Source organism: Argentina silus, assembly GCF_951799395.1.
Source record: "Argentina silus genome assembly, chromosome: 7".
Classification (NCBI taxonomy): domain Eukaryota; kingdom Metazoa; phylum Chordata; class Actinopteri; order Argentiniformes; family Argentinidae; genus Argentina; species Argentina silus.
Window position 1 is genome coordinate 7,004,757 of NC_139661.1, and position 26,893 is coordinate 7,031,649.

The window sequence follows — 26,893 nt, forward strand, 5'->3', positions numbered from 1 at the left end:
CATATCAGGCTATGTTTTTCTCTGCAGAGGAAGAAATCTGGTCCTAGCCCCTGCAGACAGATTAACGTCCATCTCCCCCTGTCCCTCCTGTGAGATCAGCACACAGACATAGCTCAGGTCTAACATCCCCGGCATCTATGAGCTAGCGCTGTGGTACTTCATAGAGTTTACAGATAGCATGTATAATTCATTTGCCTGGCATTTAACTCTCTCCTCTGTAGTTCTGCTCTTATCAGTCGGGTGGTTCTCCCTCATTCTCTAAACGCACCCCTCTCTCTCTCTCCCTCTCCCTCTCTCCCTCTCTCTCTCTCTCTCTCTCTCTCTCCCCTGTCTCCCCAGTCTCCATAGATACCCAGCCAGCCAGCCAGCTCTACCCTGCCCGGCCCTCTGTCAGCCAATCATTCAGGGACGCTGGGAGATCTAGGTCAGGCAGTCCTGGTGCTGCTGCACTAGGCGTGAGGTAAGAACACACAGTTGGGCGGAGGAGAGGACAGGAGAGGAGGGGAGAGGAGTGAGAGAAGGGATGAGGGGAAGGGAGGGGAGAGGAGAAGAGAGGAGATAAGACGCTGGGCTAGGCTTTGACCACCCTCACCCTTCTCTCAGAGGACCCACACAAACATGTGTCTGCTTTCCACCTCACAGAACAAAGCAGTCAGAGGTAGAGATAAGGGAAGGTTGGGGGAGGGGGGCATATTGACAGGGAAAAAAGCAAAAGGCTTCGTGTAGAACAAAGTTGTCCTGTGCCATTGACAATATTCCTTCTGCGCGTTTCTATTTGCCTTCAAAACAAGCTCAAGCTTACTCTGGCACTGTGCATGCAGCAGACAAAAGATGGTCTCCGCTACCCAGTTCTAGGCTGTCAGTTGGCTGTTAAGCAAATAAGGAACAAGGACACTTCCTGAGCCTCTCCCCATAAAACAAAAACAAGAAGTTGAGCTTGATAAACGATAAATGCAAACATTGTTATTTTCATGATATGTCAAATGTGTATGGGCACAGTATTACCAGTGTCTGCAGTGTCACTGTGCCTCGAGATGAGAGAGCAGGACTGTATAGAAAGTGTAAAGGGCACTTCTTCACAAAACACACAGTGTTCAACTTTCAATACATAAGCAGGACTTTGTCGTTTGAAAGCGACCATTAGGAGATAGACCCAGGCAAGCCCCTGTCCTGAGTCCTGACAACTGCTGACTCGCCGAATTCAAAGAATCCATCAATCCACGCAGCTGTGGACATCTTGGGGAGGCAGGGCTGCATGATTAACCCACAGCATGACGTGGCTGTTACTATTATTGTTACATTAACAGCAACCCTGTGCTCCAGGGAACCCGTGTCTCTATTGAGTGTGATCTCTAAAGGTAACTGCAGCTAAAAATATCCCATAAAAGGGACACGGGCAAAGACGTCTATAAAAGAGGAGAAGTAAAGTGGTACAGTGTCTATAGGACAAAGCCAATCTTACCCAAAATAGCACATGCAGCACTTAGGTAAATACTGGCATTGGTTTTCTAATGGAAAATGGTATATATCAGCGATTAGGAGCCTGAAGCAAAAAATAAACTTCCACAAGGGTAAAACAGTTATAAAAATGCATGGAAATTGATTGTGCTCTCGAGATTACGAATCAATGGATTACATGTATCAATAAACTGCATATAGCACTTTTGAGCTTAACACAGTATGCGATTTGTACGTTAAAAGGCATAGTTCACTCCATAATCAATGTTTGTCAGATGCTTAATTCAACAGCACCTGTAAGTCCTGACTATGCTTTAGGAAGGAATCATCTTCAGACATGAATCCCAGGTTATGCATCATTCATATAGGCATTAAACATTAAGATGGAGTTATTCATTCAATCATTAAAACGTGGATCAGTTTATCTCATTGTGTTATGAGTGGTAGGCCTATAGATCAAAGCCACAGTCACCTTATCTCTCAAGGATCCCCAATAGCCATAGGGCTGTTACTAATCTGACACAAGCTTGTGAACTGATTACATGTGCTGATGAATGGTGAGTGAAAAGGTCATTCAATCAGGGTTCTATGAAAGAGACAGATTGACCAATGACCACACTAAACCCAGTAAATTTTCCCCATTACAGAATTAGGCCCAACATTTAAATGACTCATAGATCTACTGGACTATGGGGCTCTGGTCCCTTCTGTGTCCTCTCTGATAGGATATAGGACTCAACACCAAAGCATCTTAGAACGGCTGTCCTCATGCTCTGCTTCGCCCCAGTCAGTCCTGTTATATCCAGGTGTGACGCCAAAAGACTGCATCTACATAAGTATTGCTTCTAACGGTTACTAATTGAGACATGAACAAGACCATGGTCTTTATCAAATCAATGTATTTCCTTAATTACATTTTAAATGAAGCAGACTTGCATTTGAAAAGCGGTTTTAATTCGTCTATCCTCGTCTACTCTGCGTACTATATTCATTATAAATCTGCTCTGGGGCGTGAGCGCTTGTGAATTCTTGTTTAATGACAACAACCTGTTCGGTTCAGATGTGTGAGTGCACGACTTCTAGCCAGTAGCCTACAATAACATGTCCAAACACCTTAGAATCTACCTTGATCATCAAAACTTTTACTTTCAAAAATGATCAATAAATGACATTATGTTATGATACAGGTATGGTCGTGATAATTGCTCAGCTGATGATGCCAGCCTGTATTTATACACAGGCAATGCAGTAACCGAATTCTGTAGACCGACGCCCGTCTGCTCTCGCGCTGTCATCCGATGTTTCCCAACCGGGGAAGCACAGACGTTAAAGGCCCATATTTTCAAGCGCATATCCAGCTATTTAATTGTTTTATTCATATTAAAGAAAATGTTATCTTACCGGTCCCCTCCGCTTCAAAGCGACATTCTTCCACAACAGCAGCTGCAGCTGGTGAAGGAATCCCATGTTTGCAGGCTTGCGTTTTGCCCTATACTGTCAAATTATAATAGGCCTACCGGTAATTAAGTTGCAATAATGGATTGTTATTAATAGATAACGAACCATTCCGCCTTATTTAAATATGGATTTACATACGTTTTAGATCGGCAAGCTACACAGGCTTGCTCAATTTCATCTGGCTTGCTCTCATCAAGACGAATGTTTTCCGGCACTGACCATAGATAGCAAAATAGGACTATGTTTCAAAGACAAGCCACGTTCTTATCATGTAACCTATGCTATCACCATCGGCGCAAAAATACAGCAGCATCCAATGGAAATCGAGATCATACACTGCGTTAGAATTCACAGAGTATCTTCGGTGAAGAGAATTTTCGGCGTCATGCAGTTTTGTGGGCGGAGACGGAGCTCCCATCTCTGCCATCCACTGGGTTTGATCTGTTCTTATTATAAAGCAATAAAGAAACAAAGTTACCTTACATTTGAGACAACACTGGTTATACTGTATAGTCAAACAGTCTACATAAACTGGTTGAATAACCAACCTAGTCTTTTGCGACGACTGTAGGCTAGAATAAAATCTTAGAAGGCTATCGCTTATGTAAAAAATACTTTTTTTGCTCTTCCCTCCCAAATATGTCGACAATTATTCCAATATTAGATATCACTCGTCACTGTGAATACTACTCCCTCGATTCAGTGTGTGTGTGTGTGTGTGTGTGTGTGTGTGTGTGTGTGTGTGTGTGTGTGTGTGTGTGTGTGTGTGTGTGTGTGTGTGTGTGTGTGTTTGTGTGTGTGTGAGTGCGTGTGCGTGTGCGTCTGTGTCTATGAAAGAGTGTGAGAAGAGAGAGAGAGACTGATGTAGAACATATTATGCACACTGAATGCAGTGGTTTAATGAATTCTGAAAGAAAATGCCCTAGTGATGCATAAAGTAGTATATGATGAAAGCAATGCTCTGGTAGGGTAATAAAATGCCAATAGTTAAATCCCTCCCCTGTGGATCAGTGACTGCTATGGCCCTGGATTGCCACAGCCAGATGTTGTGTGCTTATTTGGACATATTTCTAGAGCTTTGTGGAATTCTAAGCCTGGGAGACTGCAATGTGGCATCACTCCAGGATTGCAAGGTCAAACTGTTTCCAAGTTAAGCTTATTCAGTGCCATATAGGCCAGGCCATTATGTAAAGGTGGAGTTCAGGCAGATGTATTACTTTAATGTCTTGGATGAGCTCATGCAGTAGTTTGATAGGAGTGCTCTTTATTCGTTTTGTTGAAGGTGCTGCACTCCATCAGAGACAGACAAATTCCATCCATCCCATCAACAGGTTACAACCACCACAATTTAAAAAATTCAAATCAATGAACTTCAACCACTTGAGGATTGTGGTTATCCCCAACGTAGCCTACCTGAAGAGAAGTCTTAACAACTACTGCCATCTAGTGGTGTTTTTTTCCTCAGACGCCGCCTGGTGTAGATGTTATGAACAGCTGGGAGCTCGCCCCCAGTGCGTCTTCACCACTTTCCGAGCCTTGCGGTCGAGGGTGGGCCAGCCGCAGAGCTGAACATTCTCAACTCGTTTACACTGCACATATGTTGTCCTTTCACATTGTCCTTTCCAGCACTGTTTCAGAAACTAAATGCCATAAATGTAAATGTAAATGCGTAACCAGGTCTGACCATGCGTAACCAGGTTTGACTATCTACTGATAACTATAGGAAGGAACGTGCTTTTACAGATTTGAATGAGCATTCCATTTATGGCATGGCAGTGATACCTGATCACAGAAACTTGTGAAGTGGCCTCTTTCCTCTCTGTAGCCGAGCGATAACAGGAAAACACTGTGGTTTTGTGATCTGCTTTTGATGCCAATCTATTTTGAACATGAAGTTTAAGTCATCAGTGTGAGGAAAAGTAATGTAGCAATGTTCAAATACTGTTAAAAAGTGGAAGTTTAAGAGAGACAGATAAATTAATAATGACAGAATTACAACAGATACTGTTTTATATATGTTCTATTCAAGAGGAGTGGCTAAAAGAGTGCCCTGCCAGTGTCTATGTAAAGTATCCACATCTTTATAGCTGCCAAACAGTCACAACCAGGGGTGTGGTGTATGTGAGTAAAATAGAGAGATATTGAGAAAGACATGATGAGAATGGGCACAACAGGATTTCCTGCACTCACAGCTGTGTGACTGCCTCCTTCACTACCAGCCAAGAATGAAATCTCCTTTGCCCATCATCTGGAAGTCCTAATGTAGGTCTCCACAGGAAAGGTAAGACTGATAAGACAGACAGACGACCATACCTCGCCCAGGTAAGTGTCACTGAGCCTGTCTGGCAACTTACACAGATATTGTGGCTTGGGCACTTCAGCATGTGCCATCTTCAACTGATTCTGTGCCACTTTTATTTCCAATTTTCATCAGTGTGGGGGAAAACCCACATTAATTATTAGTGTAGTACAGAGGAACTGGAACATGCTTTCTATTCTCTGGGTGGCTGACACAACAATTAGGGCTTGAAAACCAATCAAACCAATCAATTGCGTGAGAAAATTGAGTTTACACAGATTGTGACATTCTGATTTTACACAATTTCTGAGGAAATGGTATTGCTGCGGTGAATGTAAAACTGGTGCAATGTGTTTTTTTGAAAATGTACTGTTCTTAAGAGGTGATTTATTAGTAATGTATCAATTTATGATTTGTCCTGTTTTCTACAATGTTTGTCCTGTTTTCTAAATTGCATCTGTTACAAATGAGTTTTTTTGTTGTTGTTTTTTTAACATAGAGCAACACACTTCACCCTAAGAACATCTCACCACCTATATTCTATTGGAAAGAGATGTCAGCCTCCATGCCCAGGCTCTTCTCAGTCATCTTGCTCCTGAGTATCTCCTCCTATGTGATCCATCGTGTGCTGCTAGCTCAGAGGGAGACAAGCCACCCATATGTCCGCAAGAAGAACATCACCATCCTGCTGTGGCACTGGCCCTTCGGTAGTTCCTACAGCCTGGAGGGGGACGTGTGCAGGGACATGTACAGGATCAGTGGCTGTCATCTCAGTGATGACACTTCCTTGTTCCCCCAGGCTGATGTGGTGGTCTTCCACCACCATGAACTGAAGACAGGCCGCTCCTCTCTGCCTCTCCACCTCCCCCGCCCAGCCTCACAACACTGGCTTTGGCTGTCACTGGAGCCCCCCATCATCAACGGCAACCTGGTGCCTTACAACGGACTCTTCAACTGGACCATGAGCTACCGCCACGACGCAGACATATTCATGCCCTACGGACAGACTGTTCCATTATTAAACAACAACAGCAATTATGTGATCCCTAAGAAGGGAGGTTGTCTGGCAAGCTGGGTAGTCAGCAATTACAAGCCTGACCAGGCCAGGGCTCGAGTCTACCAGAGCCTGAAGCAGCTTATCCCCATAGAAGTCTATGGACACTCGGTCAAGAAACCCCTGACAGAGCAGAGCTTGTTACCCACCATTGGGCGCTGCCACTTCTACTTGGCCTTTGAGAACTCAGTGGCCATGGACTATATCAGCGAGAAACTGTGGAGAAATAGCTACCAGGCAGGGGCGGTCCCCGTGGTGTTGGGCCCCGCTCGGGCTAACTATGAAGCCCTGGTGCCCTCAAGTTCCTTCATCCACGTGGATGACTTCAACAACACTGCAGTACTGGCTACCTTTCTGCAGAAGTTGGCATCAGATAGTGAGGCCTATGAGTCTTACTTTGAGTGGCGCCAGGCTTACAGCATCAAGACCTATACAGACTGGAGAGAGAGGCTTTGTAACGTATGTGTGAATTATGACAGATTGTCAGCGAACAAGGTGTACCATGATTTAGAGAGCTGGGCAAATAGATGAGCAAGATGCTGCTTTTCTGTAACCTATCAGTATTTGTTTTATACTACAAGGCACAGTATGTTCAAATATTTACCATACACAAGGAATGATTTATGTTTTTACATGTACTGTAAACTGACAACTAATACAGATTTGTTTATACGACTTAAAGTATGTGATGGGTGTTTTTTTTCCATTTATACATGCACACCCGCCTCATAAGATTAACAAACTGAAACTGGAAACAAAACACACCACAGAAAAAGGCTTGGCCTGGTTTTGTTCTGTTAAAAAGAGGTGTCAAACTGCCAGTGAAATGCACATTTACATTTGAAATGTACAGTATATGGAAAAAGGAGAAGTAATATAACGTTTAGGTAAATAGATTCCATTCATAAATGAAATACAGTTCAACTACCTCCTATGGGTAATTCCGTAATTCCTATGGGTAATCGTGATTACCGATAGGCTGAAACAATATATTGTGAAAGCTGCCAACCTTGTCATGATAAAGAATAAAAAATCAGAGGGTTGGCAAGGGGAGTCGGACAATAATCCATTAATGTTCAATACTTTCCAATAGAAGAAAATAGGCATGTATTTTATCATAACGGGCACAGCAGTTGTCGAGGATAATCCCTCATACCACCAGTACATCCTCTACAAAATAAGTAGGCCTAGTGTATATTCCCTAAAACATCGACGATACGTCAATCGTCTCCACGCTCTGTGCCAATAACTAATGAAATCATGCAAATGTGCATGTCTTTGATAGGGTATACAATTAAATAGGAGAATATATTACACATTGCTTGGTTTGAGAATACTATTAAACTTCTCCCATCTGTAGTGACTTGAGATTGCAACCCAATTTGGTAATCTTACAGTGTAAGAAAAAAAAGAAAAAGAAAAAAACAGCAGACCATGTTTCATTTAAGATAATATAAATATTTATTTTTCATTTTCCTCTCTGATATGTCTACATGCATGTCAAACAATCCCAGTCGTGGTAAAGGAGGTTGTTCATCTCTCAGGTTGGTGGACGTACCTCTGGTCAAGTTCTGGTTCTCAGTGTAACCAGTGGGTCAGTCTCCATTATAACATCCAAAGCTTCATAATAGCTAGTCTGATCACACCAAGTTAATCTTACCAACAAGCCACATTCATAAGAGAAAGCATGAACACAACAAGGAAACAATGTTTTTTGCATGTCCCAAAACGGATAAATTCTTGAGTTCCTGTCGAGTTCTCCCTCACTCAGTATGGGGGGAAAGAGACACCAGAGAGGTAAAACAGTCTAATAAGAAATAGGTTTGATGTTCAGCGTCTCATCATCTACTCAGGTCACATCAATTGATAGGTCTGTTCCAAGAGCACATCCAACGAATTAACCTCTTTCCCTCTCACTTTGTTCTTGAGGCCCCTGCAAGTAAGCAATCCTTAGTCATGACATTGTCTTCAAAACACGCTTGACAGGATCGAATAGGATCATTGACCTGACCAGTGTTACTGCAGAAACACCTGAATCTGAGCCACACTTTAGTATGGGAGTGTTTGAGAGGTGAGAGTGAGGCCTAGAGGACATGCTGTAGAAGAGTGACTGACAGCAGCTTTCCTGAGAAACAACGACCATAGGCAACTTCTGAACAGATTTCCACACAAAAGGAAAACAGTGGTTCATTTGACACGGCAATCAGAAATATAGAATAAGTGTGTACAAATACATTGGTCAGTGACAGATTGAGCTCTCTTCCTATCTCTCTGTACACATCAGTGGCTATTTACATAACATCATAAACCATGGGGACAAGCCCTGTTAGTCTGATATATATATATATATATATACACACACAATGGGGTCGCTCTGTTTCAGAGTTCTGTAAAGAAGTTTCAAATTCCTTTGAAATCATTCACGTTATTTATATCTCATATACGCAAGTTTACACAAGAAACCTGTAAGAATTAATGCATATTGACTTCCATTTTTCATAACACAGCTTCATCAAGTCATGCATAGAGGGACCATACTGAGGAATACAATGGCTACATAACATACTTTAAAGGATTTACGGTGCTGCATGTGTTTACATTTAGGAAAAATATTAAAATCACATTTTTGTATTTAAAAGTACCAAAACCAAACATAATTTTTTTTTGGTAATGAAGAAAGTCAAAGATGGGTTTATGTCCGATGTATTTACTCTGGCCGATGATTGTATGGACTGTCTCACTATTGCACTGTGCCCCTGTCCGCCCATCAAAGTCCCTAAGCTCCTGGCCCAGTCTTTATCCGCCTGTAGACATCATGCTAAATGGCACTGTGTATATTGTCATTGCCAATACTGTGCATCTCAAGAAAGATGGTTCAATCTGCACAGTGTGGAACTGATACTTCAGACTGAGCCATAGTTGTGTCATCACATTACTGGATGACTGGTATTCATGATGTGGGTAACACAACAAAAAAAAATATGATGTTGAAATTACTGGTTATGTGTCAGATGTCTTTTGCAGGTTCTGGGCTCATGATCACAGACGCCCACATTAAAATCTTTCTTCCTCTACTGAGGTTTCATACTCATTTGCAGACTTCTGAGTGTCGTATCCCTGTGTAGAAGATCGCTCATTTACCAGTCATCATCCACAATAATGTCTATTTGTTCATTTGTTGCTGTGTAAATGTTTGAACGACAGAGACAGGGGATATCAAAAATCAACAAGAGAACAGAAGTAAACAGAAATACATAAAAAGGCATATGTTAGGCCAGTAAGGAAATAGTATGTATGTGAGTTTACTGAAAGTGTGAGATTTTGGTCCCAAATTTCAGTCCAAGCCGAGAGGATATTCAGCCACATGCCGCTCCAAGTGTCCATACTGCCCACTTCTCCTCTTGCTTTTCAAGTCCATCTTCCACACATCCACTAATCACTTCCTCTCTTAACACACCTGTCCTGCCCTATTTAGTGTGTAACATGTGGGACAGTTCAGAGGGTAAGAGAAACCTGATGTGTTGAACCGTTTGTTAGAGTGTGTGTGTGTCTGTGTGTGTGTGTGTGTGTGTGTAACTTGATCTCTTTGTATATAGGATATGTTTTATATGTGCATATCAGAATGTCCAGGGTTACTTGTGGCCCCTCTGAAGATAAAGGGTTGAGTCGTCAAACAAAGGATTCTTCACCTCCATCTCCCCTGTCTGAAGAGAGGAAAAGTGGGTACACAGTTTCAGAAAGTAATAAAAACAATATCTTATGCTGAAGTGTGTGTGTGTGTGTGTGTGTGTTGAGTAGGGAATAAAAGGTCAACAGTGCTAGGTGTGTGTGTGTTGGGTCTGTGCAGTATGTGTACGTGTGTACCAAGTGTCACTCACTGGGGCCAGACCAGGGCACTCGTACACCGTGAAGTCTCCATCCTCGTTCTCCTCATCTGACGTGGCCCCCGAGTCAGGAACCTTGGGCTCATCTCTGTGTCTGCAGAAGAAGCACACATGAAACAGACAGACAGACACAGGCAATACATATCCAGATAAGAACAGACAGTCTAGTCTGTCAGAGAGGAGAAGGTCAACTCACTTCTCCAGGGAGAGCATCTGTTGTTTCTGGTGCTGGTAGTGGTACATCTGGGCACTGTGAGCCAGCTTCTTATCCCCAGGCTGCAGGGCACAGAGGCCATAAGGAGAACGTGGCACTCAACCAAACTCAGCTGGCATGACGTTGACTATATGTGTTTGTGTCGTGTTGCTTTGTCTTGTACTGTCCGTCATCTAATCTATTAGTCATCTATAGTCATCTATACTAAACATTGGTCAGCCAAATTGGTCAAAGACAACTGCTTGTTTGTGTGCAGTGCTGTACTCACCACATTGTTGTCATAGGCATGCGGTCCCATCCCGTAAGCTTGGTAGTCCACCTTCTGTGCAAGACGCACACCCCTCTGCAATCTGAATTGAGAAACCAGCGTTAAGACTGCTGAACTGATATTACTGGACATCTCAAGTCTGAATGATTCAACTGTAGGTCATATCTTCAGGATGAGTCGTTTAAATTCCTGAATTAAACAGCGGATCAAAAATGTGCGCATGCTGTATGGTGTACCCTGCACACTGTACTTTTTAATTGCACATTGTATATCAACCTCTACACGGTACACAGTCAGCACATTATACAGAAAGGAAGGATAGCACATGTTAAACTAAGCATTTTAGGAAAGAGATTGACTGTATGTAAGAATTTTAAGAGTCTGTCGACTCTGCTGAAACGGAAACGGCCAAGGTCAAACTGGCCAAAATATGATTGCAAAGCAAATTCAGTTAGATGGAGTTGACCAAGGTTTGAATCGATTTAATCTGCACTCAACCAACACAAAGGCTGACAAAGAACAACCGAATTCTACATGTAACTGATAAACTGCTACATTTCACTAAAGTGACCCACATTCAGTATAATATCACAGCTAGCAATGACTTGTCAGTTTGGAACAAACCACACAAAGGCCATGATTGAAGCAATCAATGGTTAATGTACTTTAAAAAGGGGCACACTGGGAATCAAACAATAACAACGCGGTCTCTCTGCCACTTTTTTGAGGGATGGGGCTGGAGAAATGTCACCACTCTCAAATTCATAAATAGAGCTATGGATGCCATGACTGACCATCCATGAGATCAAAATGACAGTTTTAACCATGCTTTGTATACAGTGTTTGATTCCAATTGCATTGTTTACAAACAACAGAATAAAACAAGCTTATATGTTGGGTTCTGATAGGGTAAGACTGTTGAGCTAAGTTCATGAGCCACCTAGAAGTCATATTCTTCAAGAACCAATGGCTAAATACATCATTCATTTAAAAAGTCCAAGAATGTACCAATCCCAGATTGCCTCTGTAAGGTACCAACAGACAAAAAGGACACAAGGGTACACTACAATACCTGTAGAAAGGACGTAGAGAGAGAGAGAGAGAGAGAGAGAGGGAGAGTGTCTTACCTGACCCAACAGAGGCCTGCCAAGAGCATGGCCACCGATCCCACCACGGCGAACACACTGGTCATGACTGAAAAGAGACAGAAGCTGAGCATCAGAAGGAGAGAAAGGGACCTCGAGGATAGGGAAGACATTGTTTTAGAACGAGTACGGTGTTGAGCGACTGGAAGACAAGAGAAAAAGGCACCGGGGGAACTTTTATGGAGAAAGGGGATGGAGGGGAGGGAGGAAGAGTCCATACACAAAGCCAAGGACATGAGCGACAGCCTGGAGCACTCCTAATCAATAACGGCCTTCACAAAAGCAACAGGGTGTGGAGAAACTCATTCTCAACACATACTGGTGAAGAACGGTCCCACTTATTCACGATTCCATGGGACGTTTGCCAATAGTGTGGTTGGGGGGGGGGGGGGGGGTCATGGGTTTCCATTCATAACCATTCAAAATATGATTGGTTTGGATGCCGTTCTCTTCAGTTGTTTCGTTATGCTCTGCATGGTTGTTATGTTCTTTTGTGTGCACAGTATTCAGAGAAAACAGTCCTCGTGTAGTTCACCAACTAAGAACACGACAACAAGACCGCGAGATAAGATCAGGTCTGGGGAGGGTAGCTAAGTCTCACTTTGACTCATCTCCATTTTACGATGACGCAGATTCATACGTTCTCTAAATGATTCAACCTGTTCGCCCCTGTTCCATCGACATCAAACAATGCTTTTCCCCCCGCCACATTCAATCAAATACCAAATTCTGTCTACACAGTATGAACCTATGGCAACAATCAACTCCAGATAAACATGACATCAAGCATATAGGGGGTTCAATGAGGTACTAGAGTAACCTACTGAGAAACACGTGATCGTTGGACGGGTAGGGGATGACCTCCGGGCCACCGCTGCGGACGGCCGGGGCGGGGGTCGTCGCGGGAGGGGAGGTCGTGTTGGCGGGAGGGGCTGTAGAGGGGCTGCCGTTGGCGGGGTGATCTGTGGCGGGCCTATGGGTGGGTCTCCGTGGTGCAGGAACCTCCTCCTTGGCTTTGGGGACGTCCTGAGAGGGCGGAGCTGGGAGATGATAAAAAGGGGGGGGGGGGGGGAGGAGGGTCCTTGATGTCATTGATGGTCACTCTACACAGCTCTCTCATTCTGGGGTTCTTATAAATGCAGTTATCAAAAGCTACTTCAGTGAGCCAGAATGCTGGTGATGGGGATGGGGATGAGGGTCTGTGTGTCCTCTCTCACCTGAGTGTTTGGGCCCAGAGGACCCTGACTCCAGCTTCTGCTCGCTGATAATGGTGGAGAGGAAATCAATCTCTTCATCCAATTCAGGAAAAGTCATCACTTTACCTGTGAAGAGGAGGAAGAAGACATTTGTCATTCATATTTTCTATGATTATGCACTGAGGCGTGTGTGTGTTTGTGTGCACATGTGTGTGTGTGTGTGTGAAAGAAAGAATGCGAGCAAGAGAGTGAGAGAGCAAGAGGGAAAGATAGAGTGAATGAGAAAATAGGAGTCTACCACCCTGACGAGGACCCTAAGTTTACCAGCTAACTGACAACTGGTCTCTACTGCCCCCATGTGGTAAGCGTGAACCAATACACCCCATTAAAACGACTGGTAAATGACTGTTAGATTTAGCATTCTAGATCATAATCATCAGGTACTAGAGCCCAGAGCAAACACATATACTATGACAGTATCAGCTTGTATTTGCAGAGAGAGACGACGCACAGTATGTTTGGATTGGATGGGTGCTGCCACCCGTCATCAAAGGGTTCCCGTGTCAACGGTAACGAGGCTTGACTCATTCGCTTGGTCTCTCAGAGTACGTGGCGTAGTGACAGCAGGTGATTACCGTATTTGGAGAGGTGTTGTACAACGACGCAGGGAGTGTTTGATGTAGTGAGCGTGGAAGGGAGAGTCAGTCTGCTGGATGGCGCGGTGCTGCTGCTGCTGCTGATGATGATGATGATGATGATGATGATGCAGTGTTTGGGTAATGCATTTGCATGTGTGCTTGAGAGAGAGTAGAGCCAGTGGCTGCGTGGTGCTGGGTGTCAGACAGGCTCCGTGTTCGCTGGGGGCCGGCGTCTCTGACGGAGTCAACGCGAGGCGCTCTGCATGTGAGCGCAAAGCGGCGGAGTGAAAGTGGTGCAGTGGGTGTGAGTGAGTGTGTGTGTGTGTGCGTGTACGTGTGCGTACAGCATGTATTAGTGAGAGTGGGTGAATGAGTGTGATGCAGTGTGTTCGTGGTGTGTGTGTGTGTGTGTGTGTGTGTGTGTGTGTGTGTGTGTGTGTGTGTGTGTGTGTGTGTGTGTGTGTGTGTGCGTGCGTGCATGCGTGCAGCATGTATTAGTGAGAGTGGGTGAAGGAGTGTGGTGCAGTGTGTGGGTGGATGGGTCAGCGTCTGTCATGCAGTGCTGCTCTGAGCGTGTGGGTGGAGGGCAATGAGAAGGGAGAGAGCCAGAGAGAGGGTGAAAGAGAGGGGGGGGGGGGGGGGGGGGGGGGCGACGACGACGACGACTGCTGCTCCCTCAGATTCATGAATGAAAACCGTCACCAGGGCAACAGAGAGAGGAGCCAAGAGAGGGGAGAAATCCGATTAAATACGTGACGTGGCTGAGAGAAAAAAAAAAAAAAAAAAAACAACCCTCAAATCCCCGACCGAAGAACCGCTTCTGAAAGGTGCATTCAAGTAGGGCGTTAGTTGTCTGATGCCATTAACATTTGGAATTGTTGACCGTCTGTGTCATACATCACTCCCGGCCTTTAAACCACACCACAAGTGCTAGTGCCTGACATAGAGGTCAGCAGAGTGCCAAGATATAATCCAGATGGATTGGCATGTGGCTCCTATCTCTAAATAATATATAAGTATAGATCTGCTGCGTGCCGTGTAATCAATCCCTTCAATCTAGAGAGCAATGGAACTACGCCGACCCTGACAGTGACTCCAATTATCTCAAGCAAAAAAAACCCTGAAATGTCTAGAATAACAATACCCTTTTTCAGAGATGAAAATCATTCAGTAGGGGCTATCTAGCAGCTCAGGAAATGTCGGTTAAAGCGGTGGAAAAGACTGTGTTGTCATTTTCCCGTTCAAGCACATCCTTTGCCCATCCCTCTCTGAAACGAATTACATTTATAAAAAAAAAAAAAAAAAAAAAACAACAGTCAACCAATGGGAGTATTGGGGTGTGATGTCACTAGGAGCCAAGACAGAACATGCAGGTGCGGGGATGTTGTTTTGAGCAGAGGACACTATGTTTATGTAGAGGGAGAGAAAGAGAGACAGAGAGAGAGAGAGGGAGAGAGAGATAGGAGGATGAAGTGAGGCCGTGACCTTGCTATGGCACTGGGAGCAACACAAAAACAGACCTAGAGATCCAAAAATAACATCCTTTAAAAAAACAGTACTAAACCAAATGTTATCACCTATATCTCACACTAACACCTACTGTGTCACTCTGAACAGTGACTCTGAATGGGGGGGGGGGGGGGGGGGGGGGGGGCATGTGCCTGAGCTGCATGTGGCTGCAGAGAGATGGAGGAAGGGAGGATGGAAGGAGAAAGAGAGCTAGAGAGAGAGTGAGGGATAATAGATGAGGGAGAGAGGGATAATGGACATTAGGGAAAATGGGTCAATTTGAAATGCACCGGGCTCAGTCGAGTGTGGTTATACCTGCAAATCCCGGTCAAGAGCTGCTAAAGATTTTCTGACTGTACTGCAGCCGTGTGACAGATACTCAAAGTCCTCTCATGATCATGGAGTTGAAACGGTTGGTAAAAGGATGATCCACATCACATTGGCAGCAGTGACGGCCATACAAGAGACAAAGCCTTTCCAACAGGGCATTACATTTACTCACTGTACTCGCTCATGGAATGGCAGCGGTACCAAGTATCACTAAACACACTCAGGAGGGAAAGGAGGAGGAAAAATAGGGTGAGGAAGAGGAGAGCAAGAGAAACATTTGTGATAAAAAAAAATAAAAAAGAAGGGAGGTGGAGGAGTATGAAAACGGTGGATGACCGTTCCTGGGTTCTCTTGTTTGTAGTGGGCTGCTAGAGTGCCAGCCAGACCAGAGGAGCCAGCTTGGCAGAGGCTTTACGCTTTATCATTCTTAACCGTGAGACAGGGAGAGAGAGAGAGAGGGAGGGAGGGAGGGAGGGAGGGACACTCTCTTAAAGCCGTCCTGACTGGCTGATGAGTCAGAGCTGACTGTCTGAATGGGGGCTAATACACAGGCAGGACTCTCCTCAGCACTTTATCTAACAGAGATATATCTCACACACTCACGGCAGGTGAAATGAGCACTATTCTAAACCTACAGCATGCCGTTATCCCTCATTTGAATTTAGTTAGGGATTCGAAATAACATTAAACAAAATGGAACCCGTGCAAAACGACTATAGCAGATGGTAGATTCCGTCTTTTCTACCGTGTGACTTTAACGGCGTGTCCTCTTCACCGTTTAAGAGGAAAAACTGGGGAACGATAACCTAAAATACAAGATATCTTAAAGGTTGCGGTGCCAATGATGCTGTATCGGAGGCACGATTATCAAACTCTCCCTTTCTCATTTGGACCTAAGCCACGAGGGCATGCTTTTCTACAGCTTCCACGGTCTCTAAACAACTGTTCCTTTCCTTTGTCATGAGCCAGCGGCTCTCAGGGCCCCTAATGATGCACCACCTACGCCTGGTTCATTAACACTTATTAGGAGCAGCAAACGAGCAAAGCTGGGATGGGAGCGACTTACACAATCTGTTATCTGGCCACAGTTTCATATCCCTAACGATGAAACAGATGTAAAGAGGCAGTGAAACTGGAGTGTGATGCTGGTCTTTTAGGGGGGTGGGGGGGAGGTTGACTCACCAACATGGGGGGCGTGCCTCCTCTTCACCACACATCTGCCGTGGGAGGTCTCCACCAGGAGGTTGAGGCAGGGCCCGCAGTGAGAGGTGCCCGGCTGGCAGAAGTGACGCCCCGCCCGGGCGCAGTCCAGACTCCGCGGGCATAACCGAGCACCTGTATGGAGACAAGACAAGACAAGACAAACACACAACATTAAATGTTAGCGTCCCAATTTCAAAACACACCCCACAGCTTTTAATTCCAAGTACCCCTATACCACCAGAGTGTAGGAGATGAACTGTTAGGGCCTTTGAAACAAATTGAAAAAAAAAGGAGAAAATAGCATAGCATATCAAAAGTAAGAAAGTGGAACAATGGAAGTGAGAGTGAAAAAGAGAAGAGGAGAAAACATGAAGTGTATAATTAGCAGCACGACTACATCTCCATCATCATCTACATCTGCCACCGCCCTGCAGCCAATCGAGAGACGGCAACGTACGTGCGTCATTTAAATAAAGTTTGATTCGAATTTCATTTAAAAGTGCCGCCGTTCTACTAAAGGAGTATAGTCTCAGTTTAGAATATCTATACGACGCTGACATCCTTCTCCCTACCCCCTTATGCAAATCACACATCAATGTCAATTCACTGTGCACCGGTTCCACCCGGTTCCACCCGGTGCAGCTGATCAAGTCCTAGAAACAACCTCTAATAAAGTTCCTAGTGTGTGATCTGTTCTGAAGGTTAGGTAAGACGCCACTGCTGCGTTCTCGCCGAGGCGCCCCTCCGGCTCCCGAATGTTTTACTGTGACGTTAACCGATGACTCCTGGAAGCCACGGCCTGCGTCTTGGCTGTGTTGTTGATATTGTTTTGGTGCTGGTGTCACGGCCTGCCTGTCTGTTGTGATATATGGCGGTGTGCAGCCGGGTGACAGAGCGACTCTCCGGGGAGCCTTCTGGGTCAGCAGGTGGGTGCAGGGATAAGGGAGCAGACAAGGTGCTCAGGTCCTTTGAGATATATATATATATATATATATAATAGCCCTCACTGAGAGAAAAACAATGAGTCAGGCTGCCTATGCCTAAGGCTCCTACAGGGTTGTATGTTCGGTGTCATGCTGGGTCAGCTGACGGGTTCTCAGTGTTAAACACCTCAATGCCTCCTGAAAAGAATCTTTCTCTTTGGGTGAGGCCTCAGCTCCGAGGACTGTTCTAGCAACTGCCTCGACTGCCAAGGCTCTGTAAGCATTCAATGGGACTGCGGGAAAGCAAATAATTAAAAAGTCAGCCATCAATATTAACCCCTATGACTTTCTCTTCTGAATTGCTCACTGCTCCGCGACTGAAACCTAGGGCTCTCCGGTTGCCATAACGACTGCCATGGCAACTGAGACAGCGTGACATCATCAGGTGTGAGTCACTGTGTGGATGCCAGAAGCTGAAGCTGAAGATGGGGGGGGGAGGGGGGTGGGTGGGGGATGGGGGGGGGGGTCTCTCTATTTGTGTTATCAAAATAGGCAAGCAGGGGACAAATGAGGAAGGACAAAGGCAAAGGGGACTGGAAAAAGTAGCATTCATCTATCATTTTAAGAATGTCCTTGTCTACTCCTGATAAGGGTTATTAACAACTCATAGCTCTCAAGAGCTGCACAGCAGACTACTGTAAAAAATTAAATAAAAGATAGCCCTACTGAAAATACTAATGGAACATAATGCACAACATTCATTCTCCCTAATTCTCACTAAAAACTACTGGGTTTTTTTCCATTTGATAAATCAGGTCCTTCTATTGGACATGGCAGAGAGCAGACCCACTCTCAACCTCATTTAGCAGCATGTCATAATGACCGGATCTCATTTTCACAGAGAACAGCCACTGCAGTCTCAGCTAGGCCCTGTGCATCGCCAGACTTGTTTGTTTGTTGAGGGGAAACAAGAAGAAAGAACAAGGATTAGGACTAATACTCTCAGCATGGATCACGTATGGTTGGTTAAGCAGGTTTCTGTAACAGCAAAACCACAGTGGGACCCATTAGAACCCGTAGGCCTATCCTACAAAGTAAACATATGATACAAGTGCTCACATATACAATGGGAACATACTGGCGAGCAGTTTACAAAAGGACAAATAGGCTGCTGAATGTGAATGGCCACATACAGTGCAGCACAGTGTAATGCATTACAACTTGATGGTCTTCTTGTAGAAGCAGCCTCCAGCTGCTTTGTGCCAACCACGGAGCTCTACAATTTAAGTGAAGCAGACTTTCGATCTCCATTCTCTATCTGTAGTGTCATAAATTCACAACTCGAGCATATAACCAAATGCTCTGTAGCAGGGGAGGCTGGTGGAGGTAGAAATCAGAGGACGGGCTCATTGTAATGCATGCAATGGAATGAGGAATGATATCAAATGTGTGTTCGATACCATTCCTCATTCGGTTCCATGCATTACAAATGAGCCTGTCCTCCGATTTCTACTTCCACCAGCCTCCCCTGCTCTGTAGGTATACTTGGAGGTTGCCTGGTCTATCTGTACAGCAGGCTACCAGCAGCAAATCTATGCAAAGCTTGACTACCAAATGGCTGAGAGATTGAATGCATTAGTACAACATATCCAACTGTTCCGAACCCACGACAGATTAGACTGCTTTGTGTGGGTTTGAGGTAGTGTTTTACGCCTGTGAGCTGACTGCCAAAGTCAATTACATTTCAAACTGCAGTTGCAATTGGAATAGAAAAATGCCAATCATTGCCTGAGGACCCTCCAGCGAATTCATAAACGGAACATTGAATTGACTTTCCATTAAATGAATTTGATTGCTCTGGGATTATCGAAGCAATTTGGAAATGGAACAGTAGGCCACAGTTTCAAAATCGGTGACGAATGTATGCTTTAGTTCTGTCTGTTCCACTACTCACTCGCTCAATCAAATCTATCAATCTAGAACAGTCAAGAAACATTCCCACAGAGACCAGGCGGCTCACTTCCCCTCCCAAACCAGAGTCTCTCGGCAAACCTCCTCTGTCCAGGTGTTTGAACAAAGGAACGTGAAGGAGAGCCTGAAAGACTCAATGTTCTCCCTCTCTCCTCTGAGCTGTTCCTCTCCTTCACACCATCTCTTGGCTGTGGTAATAGACACCTCTCCCATGGCTCTGCTGTCGGTACATGTTCAAATGCCCTTTCTCTCTCCCAGCTCACCAGAGCCTCTCTCTCTCTCTCTTTCCTGTCTCCTATCCTGTCTCCTCGCTTCTTAGTTCTTCCATGCTGTATTTTATGACCTGACCCCCCCCCCCCCCTTTATGTCTACTACAATTTTCTATAACAGGGTCAATTTCTGAATAAACTTGTACCTGGACTTATATCTAAATCAATCTTCCCTCCTCTTGACTGAGTCTGTCCTTCTGACTCAGAACGAAGGATGGCGAGGAGATCATCTCATCTCAGACTTTATTGTTTCCGTGTGTGAAAGGAGAGACCGTACCTTATTTAGCTTGACAAAAGAGTTTCCACAGCGGCTATTTCAGATTTCTATCATAAAGGCGTGCTCGTATCCTGTGAAAGTAATTCAATCCACATATTTCAATTCAAGGTTGAGAGACCATTTCTAATAATACACGGGCACCGAAATAGAAGCCTCATTGGAGTAGCTGTCACACAAATTGATTCTATTTGAGTCGGTCTCATCTTTTACTTTATTTCTTCCTTTATTTACTTCATTAGGTAGTGGTTCAGAGTCCAAATCATTCACTACTAGTCTCATTCTACAGTAGTACACACCAATGCTGCAACGCGTGAATGTGAATAAACACTTCATCTTCATCAGTTAATCCTATGTCCCAGTACCGTGACGGATATGGAATCATTTGTTTCATTACACAAACAATTGAGGATATCAAATTGATCCATTACCTTATTTGCACAGGGAACGCTCTCTGCAATCTGGACACACTGAAGACACTTAGTGAAATGTATTTGTTATTACTTTCAGCCAGGTGTGAGGGTTTTTTTTCCATTTCTCTCCTCTCCTGAGGCAGACTGACATTCAGAACAGGATTACCTAAGGACATCAAAATCTCCACCTTGCATATTGTGTATTGAGATGTTGGTTTGACTTATGTAGCAGAGCTGACATTTCATGATTAAGCAGGGAAATGCCAGACACATGAGGGGGTATATTTGTTACAGAGCACTCTCCGAGGGGCCCACATGCCCTTTCAAAGTTCACATGGGGCAAACACATTATCTCAGGTGAGCGGATGGATACGTTCTAGTGGACAGAGCTGTGAGAATTGCGACATTATACATGAAAATATGTTGAATGTTGGATGTGGATTATGGAATGGACAGATGAGTCATGACTCAAATCATTAACTATCTGGAAAATAGCACCAGAAGTTCCAGACCTACAGTATCCTAATCTAGAGACGTCCTGTCTGCAACGAGGGGCAGAATGGTCAACATCAATATTTCAGGGCTTTAAAGCTGAGCTGACCCAAGCTAACACACTGAAAAAACCCCAACATCTGGCCATACTGTAATGCTTGAGAGCGTTTGCCGCTGGGGACATACAGCATGTCACTGTCAGGCTATTTCCTTTCAAGATAAACAGGCGAACATTGGTGGAGAGGCATGTTCAGACAAGACATTGCTCTTCTTCTGCAAAAAGGCAATCAAAAATGTGACAATATGCAATACAAATGTGACAGAATGATTACATGGAGAGGTATGAGTCATAAAGGGTGTGTATTGTTACTGTGTGTGAGAGGGTTGCAGATGGGGGTTCAGAGGAGGAGAAAGAGCTCAAAGGATGACACAATGTCACAGCGGCAGCACTGAATCTTTTAGTATTGCCCATAACAATCAATACAATGGGTAAGAAGAGCCCAAGAGGGCTGTAAGTACGGCCACCAGAGTGCTGGAGATTACTGGAGATTACCCATTTGCATCTCGCTTCATATATGAGTGGCAGGTGCAACCTTTTCTTCCAAATTGCACTTCCCTAATGTATTGTGTCCTGCTATCAACAGAAGCCTAATGTACCACTGAGAGAGGCCTTCAGCTTGCTTCATAACCATATGGTGTCACTGGCCACAACCAGAATAGCCAACATAATGAAAATAGGCTCATATTCAATCTAATTATTGATGTACATTATCATATTACAGGAGACAGGCAATAAATGCTATTGTATCATACTGTGTGGACAAAAAGACCCTTTCTTATGAGTTGTATGGGAATAGCACTTCTGTAAAAGGGAGCCATCATTCCAGATAACAGTGAACAGCATTTGGGAGAGAAACAATTAGCCTAGATGAGAGAAAGAAGCGGAGAACCTCTTTGGCAGTGAAGGGCATCTACAGTGCTTTCGGAAAGTATTCAGACCCCGTCACTTTTTCCATCTTTTGTTGTGTTATAGACTCAATTTAAAAGTGATTAAATTAAAAGAGTTTGCCATCAATCCACACACAATACCCCAGGACAAAGCGAAAACACTATAAAAAAAAAAGATATTAATTCCAAAATTACATGAACTATTATCCTTGCATTAAGATGGACTCAATTCAACTTACTGAGTGATTTGTTGATGGCATTTTTGCATTTTAGCTCATTTTTGTCATAGCAAAGGGTCTGAATACTTATGTACATGAGGTATTTCTGTATTTCATATTTTAATAAATTTACAGAAATTTCAAAAAATGTGTTTTCGCTTTGTCATTCTGGCAATCAATCATTGTGTGTGGATTGATGGCAAATTCTTTTAATTTAATCCATTTTAAATTGAGTCTATAACACAACCAAATGTGGAAAAGGTGATGGGGGGGGGGTCTGAATACTTTCCGAAGGCACTGTACCTGTTGACATTCCTCAGACAGGCGGGCAGATGGAGAAACAGGTTGTCAGACACACAGACGGACAAACAGACGAAGCCTGTCATGTTTTGCGATTACTGCCACTACCCCTCAGTACCCTAAACTACGAGGGCTTAATGTCTAAATGTCTGGCAGCGGCTTACAGCCGACCTCTCAGCCACAGCCTAGGGACGATCATCCCTATTAGGTGCGGCAGGATCCAGCATGTGGAGACGTGCACGTGCCACAGATAGCACACCTAGACACGCAATCCAGAAGCGCACGAGAGCAGCTCAGCTGGCCCTCAGGAGGAAGAGGACACTGATGGAGAGAGAGGCTGCAGTGAATCATGCTGGCCCTCCCAGTACCGTTGCACACGGCCATCAGCAGAAAGCATCAGCAGAAAGCCCAAATACCACACTGACACATTGTCAGTCTAATCCTGTAGAGAACGCTACTTAAAGTACTTCAGGGTAGAACAGACCAGTTTTTTGGAATCACTGAATGGGCTTCTTCTTTTCTTTTTTGTTTCTTTTTTATTTAGTGACACAATACGATCGGAAAGCCATTAAAAACGGCAGGGTTCGTCTATTGACATTTCCACTCACTTTCTCACAAAACAGTACCTGGAAAAACGTCTATATATAGTAAGACTGTGGCCTGTTAAGCTAGAGTCCAGTTCTAGTTGAAGATATTACAGTAATGCACAAACCTCAAAACTAAATGCGAGGGTGAAACTTGGGAGCGGTGACATGAAGCGACCACATTCTTTTTACTTTCTCTCTCTGTCTCTTTTCTCTCTCTGAATTGCATCGTGTATGAAATGTGCTGTATAAATAAAGTTGGATTTGATTTGAGTCTGATTAGATGCTAAAACATCAGCTTTGAGCAACAGGCCCCACAGTTATGCCCGATACAGTAGCATCTAATAAAGCTTGGCAGCTAACCTTTTCCTTCCACCCCCCCATTCCCACTCCTCCCTCTCGGGGCAGCAATACAACATCCTCGACATCTCCAATGCGACAAAACAATCAATACAGCCGCTCATGGTTGTATGAGCTTTTTCCCTTCAAAGACCAAAACTTTCTCTCAAAGCCGAGGCAATACCTCAATTCTCCAAAGTATGATTGAAGGCTCTAAAATGTATGCTTCTCCAAGTGGATTTATGAAGTATCTCTCACATAGCAAGCCATTATTGTCCTCCAACAGACAGAAGACACTTCTAAAATAAACATCTAACCTGCATGTCAATAGTGAGTGTACCTAGCACAAAGTCAGAGCTCCTTTATGCTTTACCTGAATTGGCAGCACAGGGATTGAAGGCTAAGCCTACCTTTTGTATTTTTATCTGGCACACTGATTAAGTTGTGGCACATGGAGAAAACTGCTCAACAGCCTGTTTATGTTCTTCTCTAGAACATATACCATATGCTTTGGGTTAGTCTGTCAGTGCTAGTCCAGCAGATATAATTTAGGAGCAGAGAACTACTGTAGGCTTTCCTCCACGGTCCTAATCAGGTTATCTGCTTACAGCTTTAACCTGCCTACTCATCCATAGCATAGTCCAAGTAAGAGATCTCTCAGAGCACTCCCACACACAGACACAAACCTCTGCTGTGCTGCCTGTGCTTAGGAGCTCACATCAGGAAGTCGTTGTTGCCCTTCAAACAGGGTACCTTAACACCCAGATCAGTTCCATGGTTTTGCCATTACTCTCTGAAATCCACATACACACACACACACACACACACACACACACACACACACACACACACACACACACACACACACACACACACACACACACACACACACACACACACAGACACACACACAGACACAGACACAGACACACAGACACACAGACACACAGACACACTGCAGTCAGCTCTTTTCATATCACAGATGGTATCACCACTCTTGCTTCATGGCAGGGATGAAAATAATTAATCAAGGTGGGTGAGAAGCAGTGATAACAACAGCACTCCAATAAACCAGACTAATTGGACCCACAAAAGGTTCTGGAGATTGGAGAGATAGTGTTTTTCAACGGATAAAGGGAGTTTGGAGTGAAAGCTGGGAGCACAGCATGTTCTCATCCACTGGAGAGTGAGATCATCATTTCTCTCTGTGTTTGTGCATAAAGTACTGTATTAAATTACCTCGATAAAACATGCTCCAGCTGCCATCGTGGTAGGTAGTGAAATTGCATAGGTTATCATTTCGTAAGAAAACAACAAAGAGCAAGAGCACACAACTTGGCAGGTGGTAGCAGAATGTGCACAGAGCTGCATTCACCATGATACCCCGTCACAGTGAGTGTATCTATTTTTGTGTTCGTCTTGAAATGCATACAGCTCTAATGTGTGACATTCACCACATCCTTACCAAGGCACAGCAGAACTGCACTGGAGTGGCTTCTGACAGGGGGAATGTGTCAGAGTACGGGCTGCTGATAACCAGTTTTAGTGTGTGTGTGTGTGTGTGTGTATGTGCATATATATGTGTGTGCGTGTGTGTGTGTGTGTGTGCGCGTGTCCAAGGAACTAGGTCTACCATCGGGTCGCCCTCCATCTAGGTCGATATGCATTGACTCTGTGTAATGTCTTTTGCTTGAAGTCTAATGTGTTGTAACTTAGTGTCTACATCAGTATTCAGCCCTCAAGCCCTCTCTCATACGGTTCGGTCAGCAGTTAGCCTTCATATATCTGTGTCCAGACAACACAGTCGAGAAACTTGACCTACGTCACGGCTTATCAGATCACCCCGAGCCAGATGCCTCACTGTGCCCTGTGAATGTACGTCACTAGTTCAATTACACCTCTGCTCAGCTCTGGGCTCTGGCCTACATGTATGTCTCATCTACTCTATATCAAATGCATAAAGGACTACTCTTAACTTTGATGTTCATTGTGAAATCACAATATAAGCTTGAGGATAAGAGAGATGATGCATAGGATCAAATAATGTCTTCAAAATAGGGGGAGGGAGGGAGGGACCAACACTATCAATCATTATCCAACATAAAGACATTTTAAAGATTAAGACACATATTATGAGCATATACAAGTGTTATATTTAGCACATTAAGTAGTTAAAGGCTCTCAACAATTCTTAAAACCTGATAATCAAATAATGATCCAAATTTGTAAACATCTCAGGAGGACAAAAAAACAAAAACCTCAGAATAATGGTAGGTGCTCTGAGGTCGCTGCACAAACACATGGCACAATAACATTGAGTTTGCAACTTCAGTGTACACCCGCTCCAACTATTTATGATAAACAATCAGAAACTATTTTATTTACAATATCACACACATCCAATTATGTGTCACATCATCCTAGAGGGGCGTTTAAATAGCCTACATGAGTATGTTTACATTGACAACATATGGCATCATCAGCATTCACTTTCAGAATAAATTGCGCTGCATTATCATTCAAAACAGCTGTCCTTACCTGACAAACAGTTGCTCAAAGCAACGAGTGTTGCAAGGAGAGCAACCTGGGTGAGAAGCGAGGCCCGCGGTCGGTGGTCGACCCCTCTGCACGGGGATTGCATGCTGCGAAGCGCTTCTACGACTGATAAGACGGAGATGGGGAGACGGGGTTGGTCATTCCCCCTATCCCCTCGACTAGCTAATAACCTCAGGAAAATCGCTCTGCTTTTCAAATAAGTAGTCAAAATGCGGAGCTGCTGACAGAGTAATGATGACGCTCAGTGGCCGGTATCATAAGACTGGCTTCTGAAGCTGTCCTCAGTGTTTTGCGCAGGATCTCATTGTGAGCGCTTCACGGGTGATGCTGGAATTAAATCGAGGTCTACTGCTGTCTGTGAGAGAGGGACGTACACGATGTCGTCACGACGCTCTCCTCGTGTTGACGCTCAGCCGCAAAAAGCAGCTGCCAGCAGGTGTATTTTGATAGACATAATGGGTCGTGTAAAAACATCCATATGAGAGTACAGCACACTGATGAGTAATACGCCTAGAGTACATGACAACTATGCTACATAATATCAGAAAACAGTGAATCAAATGTTCTGTATGATATCGCTGCTGCATATATTTTGCAATTGTGATTCGACAGTACATATTGGAGAACAATATGCCTTTGTACAATAATTTAATCTGCTCTGTTATTTGGTTCATAACCAGTGTTGGAATAGTGTGATGGTCATGTAGGATTACAGGAGGAGAGTTCAAGTCAAGTGAAGGAGAAAAGGTGGAGGTAATTGACTGTATGATGGTAGGATAGACATGGGATTATAATATTGCAGGACATGAAAGTGATGCCATAAAAACAATTGTTCTGTACTGTGAAGTGTAAGTATATTCAGACATAATGACCGATGATCAACTGGTGTGGTAAAACGTCTGGTGAGCTACCTTATTAAACATAATTCTAGTAGTATTATAATCTGTTCA

The 26,893-nt window shown here is 44.1% G+C and overlaps 3 protein-coding genes across 3 annotated transcripts in view; 1 reads left to right on the top strand and 2 right to left on the bottom strand.

The window, feature by feature from the left end:
- Nucleotides 1–3,195, bottom strand: part of abca2 (ATP-binding cassette, sub-family A (ABC1), member 2) — a 45,990-nt gene extending 42,795 nt beyond the window's left edge. Inside the window, exon 1 of the mRNA XM_083673503.1 lies at nt 2,860–3,195. Within this exon, the coding sequence (XP_083529629.1) occupies nt 2,860–2,925 (66 nt within the window). The 5' untranslated portion in view covers nt 2,926–3,195. The remainder of the gene's footprint in view (nt 1–2,859) is intronic.
- Nucleotides 3,196–5,600: 2,405 nt separating this feature from the next.
- On the top strand, nt 5,601–6,928 carry LOC310806872 (alpha-(1,3)-fucosyltransferase 7). The gene has a single exon (XM_083673148.1). The coding sequence runs from the start codon at nt 5,769–5,771 to the stop codon at nt 6,798–6,800; it is 1,032 nt and encodes a 343-aa protein (XP_083529274.1). The 5' UTR covers nt 5,601–5,768; the 3' UTR covers nt 6,801–6,928.
- An 822-nt stretch (nt 6,929–7,750) lies between these two features.
- npdc1b (neural proliferation, differentiation and control, 1b) lies at nt 7,751–26,028 on the bottom strand (the record flags this gene model as incomplete). The annotated part of the gene is made up of 9 exons (XM_083673267.1): nt 7,751–9,973; nt 10,148–10,247; nt 10,350–10,429; nt 10,636–10,717; nt 11,763–11,829; nt 12,605–12,820; nt 12,998–13,102; nt 16,636–16,788; nt 25,926–26,028. The coding sequence occupies 9 exons, from the start codon at nt 26,026–26,028 to the stop codon at nt 9,902–9,904; spliced, it is 978 nt and encodes a 325-aa protein (XP_083529393.1). The 3' UTR covers nt 7,751–9,901.
- Nucleotides 26,029–26,893: the final 865 nt, after the last annotated feature.